The following is a 9,090-nucleotide window of genomic DNA, read 5'->3' on the forward strand; positions in this document are numbered from 1 at the left end:
TGCTTTATACTCGTCTCTCTATTAAAAATGAAGTAAGCTATATGTATAGAACAGATACACGACTGAAACGGATGTAAATAAATCTATTCTATACCTGTCTTTCTGTACCGTTGACTTTAACTTTAAACCCATACTTATACCTACCGATGAATATTACAGCTCAAATCCACACTCGTTAAGATTTTTATCCACAACTACATAGGTAGAATTTGCCCATTACCATCCCTACCCACCTCGCCGCAACAACTTGCCGCTCCGCTCGTCGCCTCTCCTCGCACCCCTCCGGCCTCCTCTGTGCCAATTGTGGACGCCGAGACGGAATCCAACCAAAAGCGCATCTCCCCGCGCCGTCAACCTCCCCCCGCGCCCTGTGCACTGCGCCTGCCCGCACTGCCACAGCGCCCCACTTCTGCTCCTCATCCCACCCGTCCCCTGGACCCGGCCCACCCGCAGCCCTCCCCCAAGTTGACAAGAATCATTTCCCCATCGGCGCAGCAAACCGCTCGCCTAAGCGCTCCCTCTTACCCTACCCGCGGCAGCTGCAGTCCCACGCCGGACGGACCCACGTGTCGGCGACGTGTGACGCTCGTGTTCGGGGCTCGTGGCCTGGTGAGTGCGGCGGTCCACCACGCGAAAGGCCGCCCCTATTCTCCCCCTTCACATATCATCTCTCGCTCGCTCGCTCTCTGTTGGAAGTCAGGCGACGCGAGGGATTCGATTCACCTGCTCCTCCTCCTACGTCTCGACCCGCCGGTCTCGCGACGCGCCGCGTCGGCGGCGGTGAGGTACGGCGTCTCTCTCACTCCCTCCACCTGAGATTCGGGCTACCCGTCTCCTCCTCGCTCGGGTAGGATCAGGATTCGATTCTGTTCGGTCCGGTTGGGTTCCGTCTGGTTGGATCGGTTCGGCTGTTCCGGCGAGTCGAATTTTGTGTTACGATTAGGGCGGTGGCGCAGTTCGGCTGTTCCGGGAGCTGTGGTATGATTAGTCTAAGATTGCTGGAAGGTAGTATGAGGCGCGAGTTTTTCGCAGGGAGCATGGGCTCGTGGGGGCAGTGGAATTTGCGGACTTGTCGATTAGGTGGTCCTGTCATTACCGACTGATTGGTTGGATTCTTATGCCTAGCGTTTCGAAGATTTTTTGCATAGGAGGATTTGCACAACGTGCGATTCAGTTTTGATGGAGGGTATATTTCTGAGGAAAGTGGAGATACTATTAGGCTTGTATTTTGTAGTGATGTAAGGAAGAATCGCGAGTAAATCGGCTGTCTCCTTGACTGCCGGCATGGTCATGTTCTTCCCCTGCGCACTGGCACCTAAGAACTGGTGTTTGTGAAGTCAATTGGGTTGGTGCCACGTGCAATTTACTCAACTTTACATTTTTACTAGACATGAGAGTCCCTCAAAGGACGATTTTTCAGTTTCCTGCTCAAGTTTATGCTTCAATTTATGGTCAAAGATTTCTTTGTCATGATAAGCAAGGATTCTTTTCCATTTCAGATGTGTTGATCCTAGGTGAGGAGCAGCAGGATCATTGTGTCAGTGGTAACTGAGGTTTGTGTGCATTTTTAGATGGAGAGGTTAACCACAAACCGCCTCTACAGTTCTGGAGTTCCCATAACTGTGCCAACATCTCTGCCCACAATACCAGTATCCCTGGATGAAGGCTTCCCAAGGCTTCCTGATGTGCAGAATGTTCTGATGGAGAGAGAGTTGAGGAGCGCCCCACTACCACCTCATCAGACTACTGTTGCTCCTATCCGTGGTCAGTTTCACTCCAGTACCGGTTCTGTTGGGCCTTTGTGTTCGCCCCCGGCTGTAAGGTTCTCGTCGGTTCCAAACCCTGAGCAATACTCGAGTGCCAATCCTTATAATTCTCAAGCACCAAGTACTGCAAACTCTTCAACGCTGAATTACGGATCACAATATGGAGGCTTTGAGCCTTCCCTGACCGATTTTCCAAGAGATGTTGGACCAGCCTGGTGCCCAGATCCAGTTGATAGCATGCTCGGATACTCCGGTGATGTACCTGGTGGGATCAATTTAACTGGGAGCACTTCTATTGGAGCTTCAGATGATCTTACTAAGCAAAGTGAATGGTGGACTGATTTTATGAATGATGATTGGAAGGATATTGCTGATAACCCAGTTTCTACTGAAATCCAACAGGTATGCTGCTTGATTCTGCCATTTTTGGTGAGTAGCTTGAGAAGTAATTGGTGCTCTTCTTTGAAATGTGAACTCCCATTCGTGTTAGTTATTTCCTAAAAGACCTATTATTTTCCATAAAATGTATTTTGCAATCTTATTAGTCGTCATGTTTGCTTGTGTATATGGAAGTCCTGAAAAGCTTTCTCTTTTCACTGCTGCTTTCCCATTCAAGATAGTGGTGACCCCTACAGGTTCACATCATATATTTTACTTTTCTTAGATTTGACTTGTAAGACATACAGTATCTGCATTTTTTTTCTACTTTAACCCCTACTAGACTCTGACTAACCAAAAAGTTTTCAACTAGGCATCCTTATAGCCAAGTTGTTGTTTGACATCTAGATAGTTCTTGAATGCTAAATTATGCATCACAGAATGAGATGATGCATCATGTGTTACCTGATATTTTTCTCAGTTTCATATGACTAAGCAACACGCATGATGACTATGCTGCACGTAGAGTTGTCAATAAATCTCAAACTATCCCAGCCAGGCTTCAAGTTTCATTGCTGACTTTAGCTTCACTTTTGTATAAGCTCACATCTAGGAGTTTCACTTGAGGAAAATTTAAGCAGGCTCCAGGTTTGCTGAACTTAATTATTTGTGTTTGCAAATGGCATTATCCCTGGATAGGAGCTGTGGTTTGCTCCAGGCTCAACTCTTGGCTGCCTTGTGGTTCATTTTTAACAAACACAATTTATGAACTTATCCATGTCAAAGTTGGTTGAGCTCAGTGTTTTTCTCAAATTAGTTTTGAAGTTGAAATGAGGGACAAGCTTACCACTTTTTGTGCAGCATTCAATTTCCATCTAAAAAAAATACATTCAATTTCCAGATAAGGTAGGAATCAATCTTGTCTTGGCTGGGTCACTTTTTTGTTTCTATCCTTAACTGCACCATGCTTTTTGTTTACAAACTTTATGCGGATTTGTTCAGCTCGATATGTTTTAATCATGGGACTGAGTGTTGCTTTGTTGATGCTTCACATAGGTTGGACCACCTGCGCAATTATCTATCTCAGTTCACCAGTCAGCTACCCAACAAACAGTTTCAACTCAATCTGGAGAACCTTTGGCAGCTGCGGCACCCTCACCAAGTGCCGGCTCCAATATTGCCAAGGCACGCATGAGATGGAATCCTGAGCTTCATGAGCGCTTTGTGGATGCTGTCAATCAACTTGGTGGCAGTGAAAGTGCGTGTTTGGATGCAACTTTTTCCTCCCATGATTGAACCTATTCATTTTGACATCATTCTTAATTATTGCAGAAGCAACTCCTAAGGGTGTGCTGAAGCTAATGAAGGCAGATAATTTAACCATTTACCATGTAAAAAGTCATCTTCAGGTCTGTTATTTTGCTGTATTGCTGGAAATGATTGAAACTGAACAAAAAATATTCTCTATCTGATTTTGAGTCAACTTGTTTTTTTTTTTTTTTTTCAGAAATACAGAACAGCCCGATACAGACCAGAATTATCTGAAGGTCTGACATCTTCCACTTCCCATATGTTCTGTTTGTGTATTTCTTGCTGTGATTTCTTTAACAGTTTACCATGTTCACCAATTTGTGATTTTTAGGCTCTTCAGAAAAGGTGGCATCAAAAGATGAGATACCATCTATTGACCTGAAAGGGTAAGTTTGCAACCTACTTGAAACTGATTTAGCTTGTGTTGATAATATTGATGTCAATCCGATGAGAAAACTGAATATGACCTGTGTTTTGTCTTTATATATAAAATGCCTGATCTGGAAACTTGAATACCTTTACGATCATATTGTCAGCACAAATGTGATTGATGACAACGAAAGCTTCTTGCAAGAAAGAAAGCACAAATAGTTTGTTGATCAAACATAGATGGCATTTTGTTGTGCATCAATCTGGTTATGTCACTACTATTTTCAACACTTTTCTACGCTGAACGTGCCATCATAAGCTGGAAATTATTCAGTATTGCCAACAAATATTCATGAATTGCCAACATAAGTTTTATATTTGATTTCACATATTTTTTCTGGCTGTGTTATCTCTGCTATTTCTTTGTGTGACATATACCTGCATCTGACGAATGGTGCGGTGCCTCCACAATAACAGTTAGGCCTTTGCTCCTACTGCTAGTCTCTTTTCTTGTGTACTTCTTCAGTTCTTTATAGTCATGGAAAAACTTTGCCTTCCACAAATTGCTTATAATTATTATGGGGTCCTGAGCATTAGTTCTTTTATTGTGCTGCAGTAGTTACATCTGATGAACAGTGCAGTAACATCCACAACAAAAGTTATGAACACTGCAGTGTCCTCCACAATAAAAGTTATCTGCCCTTTGTTTTGTTCCAACTGCTAGTCTGTTTTCTTGTTTATTATTTTCAGATATGGAGCATGTTACCATTCTAGCCAAGCTGTATGTCCATCCACTAAGTACTTAGTTGTTGTTATGAGTTCCTGAGCATTAGTTCTTTTATTGTGCTGCAGGAGTTTTGATATTACCGAAGCACTTCGTCTCCAGTTAGAACTTCAAAAGCGGCTTCATGAACAGCTTGAGGTACTATTACGAATTGCTCTTTCATTGCTTTAGATGTCTCAGAGGGAGTGAGGGGCAAAAGGGTTTAAAATCAGTATAATTTAGAGGTGGTGGTAAACACAGTTATTTTATCGTACCATTCTTTTGCTTTGTAACTTGATCTTGTCTAGATTCTGGAAATGCCTGAGTTTGATTTTTTTTTAACATCAAAAACTGTTCCTGTTAGTCTGCTACAACTTTGAGTTACTTTAATTTCGAACTAGTATTGACAAGAGTATTAATATCATCTTCCAAACAAATAATTATCTGTTTAGTATACTAGTGCAGTAAATTGTAATTGTAACTTAAGTACTTAACCAATTTTACAAACTTTGTCACAACTCCCTTTCACTAAATGCTACTAAAGAAAATTGTGTTTGTTGACAGCACTAAAATGGTCAGGCGCTCTGCTTTAGTAAATGAGTTGCATTAACATGGTGAGCTTGAGTTTACTTGAAGTTTCCAATTTTTTTGGAACTCTCAATTTGTGACTACGATGCAGAGGTATTTAGATCTTGACAATCTTAGGCCTACACAAAAGTGACTTTTGTCACTGCATGTACAGAAAGTGGATGGGGGAGAGGACCTTCTGAAAGAAGATCAGATTGTCCTTTCAGGAAAATAGTAGTGCATATTGTTTCCTTGAAATTTTAGTGGTACCATGATTTTCGGAACTGTCAAGATACCTTCTAATCTAAAGATCTCCCTTGAAAAAAAAAATTTAAATGTCAAATTCAATTTGTAGTTATGCTCCTAATAATAAATCACTGGTAACCAAGACTGTTCAACCACGGTTTGAATGGGTTGACTGGTTTTATCTCTAGCACAAAAACAAGATGTATGAATTCAAGAGGAAAGAAAAAATAGTTTAGGAGAAGGAAGAAAGAGCATGCCTACCGGTTTAGCAAAACTGGCTTGTACAGCCCTTGCTGGTAACTGCTTCAGATTCACATTTGAGATAGAAAACAGTCCACTTCCATGGTTATTCCAGTGGGAATAGACCACGAGCCTGTACTGGCATGTCATCCTTTTATGTTCCCCAAAACTTGCTAATAACCTTGTCTGCAACATACTGTATCTTGCTGAATTTTACCCTCACGTTTGTCCCATCCTTACATGCACTTCAGATTCAAAGAAGCTTGCAGCTAAGAATTGAGGAACAAGGGAAGTGTCTTCAGATGATGCTCGAGCAGCAGTGCATTCCTGGAACAGACAAGGCACTGGATGCTTCAACCTCGGCAGAAGGATCAAAGTTATCTTCTGATCTACCAGAAACTTCTGGTGTGAAGGAAGTATCTGAAAACAGTCAAAATGGACTAACCAAGCCAACAGGTATGAACACATATGAAAGGTTTTCGCGTGTGGTGATACCGGTTTTATGATGATGAGGCACAGAAAACTGATGGTGCTGGCCTTTGGTTTCAGAATCAGGTGATAGCTAATGAAGTTGCAAGGAGCTTCTCCTCAGCATGCGAACCAAACTGGCCATTAAATGGGTTTGACAAAGCCCGGCCAAGTGTATGTAACAACTTTGCTATGAACGACGTTGCAAAGCCTGGCCAAGTGCATGTAACTAGACATTAGTTGTGCAGTACCCACCATCACGGTACCGATGAATCCCGTGTTATGTGGATGATCTAGGGCAAGCGCAAATGTCAGGGGGTTTGACTTCTTGCCTTTTGTCCTTTTGTTAGGGATTCCGTAGCATCTTCTAGGCATTTGATTATGGGCTAATTCCAGTATTTACAGTAATCTTTAGCACCTCGCTTGTTTACAACATGTTATGACCAAATATGATGAAGGGTCGATTACCTTTTTATGAGAAGGATGGACTGCAGTCAGTTCATTGTGCATTATCTTCTTCTATTGGATGTTGCCTTGGGTCAATGCACTTATTCCACAGGTGCACCATGAGTCCGTGACAAGAGATTCATCCCAATAGCATATATGGATGACACAATGACCACTATGTTCTATGGATGATTTTTATGGATTGACTCGCTCGACGGTCCATGTTGCCTGTGAATTTGAAGGTTTAGGGCAGAGGTATGTTCTTGGGATATAGAGGTATCAAAGGGCCTATGGTTAATTTTCTCTCCCCAACGACAATACGCTTTATATTTACTTCACGAGGCAGATATCCTTGGACGTCGTCGCTTGAGTAGCGATTCAGTACCACTGGACCGAGAATACTATGAAGTTTATATATATATATATATATATATATATATATCTATTACATGCTAGACCATATATGGCATTTGATGTGAGCGCGGTCAAACCGTTTTATATGCACTACTACAGAAAGGTCATCCCTACCACTTTCACTATCAGTTCAGTAATAACCAGCAATAATAATATATTATTGTCAGCTTGTAATCTCCATATTACATAGCATCAACAACTAACAGTGATAATCAATGATAATCAATGATTATCACTGTCGATTTTTGTTATGAATCTATAATGATATATTATTGTCGGTAGGAAATGCAAACCAACAGTGATATTCAAATTGTCACTGCCGTTCTTCGCTAGAACTGGCAGTGAAAAAGATGTGCTCTTAATAACCGGCAATGATACTCAAAAGCCGCACAACTTTCTACGCCCGCGCCATTAAAATTACGCTGGCTCTCGATCGCTCTCACTCATCACTCTCTCCCACTCTCACCGCAGCCACTGCCTTAGCCATGGATCTATGCGATGATTGTCCCCGTCCAACCACCACCTTATCCAACTACACCTCCCACATCCGCATCGTTGTTTAGCGACAAGGCGGAGGCCCCATCGGCTAGGTCATCGGACGAGGAAGAGACCTCAGACTCCGATGACTCGGTGGGGTCCCCTCCGAGGACGACGTGTGGGACTTCTTCCTCGATGAGCCGAAAGCGAAGAAGCCCCGGCCAAGCTCGAATGAGGAGGAGGAGGCCGGCGACGACGGCGGTGAAGGTGAGGAAGAGGATGATGATGGCAATGATGAGGATGATGACGACGACAATGATGAGTACTTCTTTGTCGTCGTGTGACGACCGGTAGACGTCTTCGATCATTTAGGGTTTTTTGTGCGCGGCCATGCATGTCTTTTGCTTTTGATGTACAATGATGGATTTAGCGAGTTAACTATAGATTAGTGATGATGTATACTAGATAATTACCATATCTGGGCACCCCCATAATTCACGGGGTATATTTCTATCTCTAGGAAGAGAATCCTTGGATGAAAGGAAACTACCCGTAGGTACTCAGGGTATCTAGTAAACATGGAAGTTTATTTTCAGGAACGGGAAGGAAGACTCCATATGACTTACGACACCCCCATATACATATGGAGCCTAGGACCCCGTGGAGGATAAGAGCCATTAGAAGTCGAAGAAGTTACTCAAACCTTTCAACAAACTAGAAGACACTCGAAGCTAAGCAAGGAAGTCATCAACTACATTTAGATCTATCTAGGCTAACCACATACTCCTTTGTAACAGACTCAGATCAATACAAGATAAACATGACGTAGGGTTATTATCCTTAAGGATGCCCAAACATGTATAAAATCCCAGTGTGTTCTCCTATGATTTGTTTACTCGAAGCATCCCCTACCTCTTCAACAAGTTCATTAGATCAGCAGTTCATAAATCGTCGACAGCTGGCACCGTTTGTGGGGATCATGACAATAGGCGTTGAAGAGTCTACACAGAACATGCCATCGACGTCACCCAAGCATTCACCGAGAACCGGATTTTTGGATGAGGGGTTCTACGACAACTTTACCCCTCTTCCTGGCAAATGGTGATCAATCGGTTGAATTTCGATGATGACATTTTTAACGATGAGGTAAGTTGATTTATGAATCAATGTGCTAAAGACTACAACATTGAATTCAAACCACTTAGCTACCAAGACAACTGTTTGAATGTCTGATTCACAGCAAGTCAGGATCAATCCCCGCACCTTGTGACAACATTTATTGTCAAGAAACCATCCCAGAGCAATCCAATGAAAAATCCATAATGGATCTGTACACTTCCTCAAGCAAAGGTTACCCCTAATAAGTTTTCGTTATAGGAGATAGGGATGATGGTCTGGGTAATCATGATGACGACCCTATAAATGGACAAGGCCCTCCGGCTTCGGTTGTGGGCGACAATAAGCACCAGATGAGCACACCTCCCCAGATCCTTAATGGAGCACCAGTCTTACCATCTCCCGACTATCGGCAATGGGTTAAACGCTTCAGATCTGCAATAGCTAGGAGGAGCCTTCTTCTACAAGATGCCATCATACGTCCTCCAACCATAGATTTGGCAACCTCGACAGGTAAGGATTGGATGA

General features: G+C 42.8%; 1 protein-coding gene across 1 annotated transcript; it reads left to right on the top strand.

Annotated features, from left to right (window-relative positions):
- The first annotated feature begins 622 nt into the window (after nucleotides 1–622).
- Nucleotides 623–6,617, top strand: LOC133892601 (protein PHOSPHATE STARVATION RESPONSE 2-like). Its single transcript, XM_062333471.1, has 9 exons — nucleotides 623–785; nucleotides 1,500–2,168; nucleotides 3,201–3,402; nucleotides 3,477–3,553; nucleotides 3,652–3,691; nucleotides 3,787–3,841; nucleotides 4,677–4,746; nucleotides 5,892–6,096; nucleotides 6,190–6,617. The coding sequence occupies exons 2-9, from the start codon at nucleotides 1,572–1,574 to the stop codon at nucleotides 6,204–6,206; spliced, it is 1,263 nt and encodes a 420-aa protein (XP_062189455.1). The 5' UTR covers nucleotides 623–785; nucleotides 1,500–1,571; the 3' UTR covers nucleotides 6,207–6,617.
- The last annotated feature ends 2,473 nt before the right edge of the window (nucleotides 6,618–9,090 follow it).

This window comes from Phragmites australis, chromosome 15 (genome assembly GCF_958298935.1).
Source record: "Phragmites australis chromosome 15, lpPhrAust1.1, whole genome shotgun sequence".
Taxonomy (NCBI): Eukaryota; Viridiplantae; Streptophyta; class Magnoliopsida; order Poales; family Poaceae; genus Phragmites; species Phragmites australis.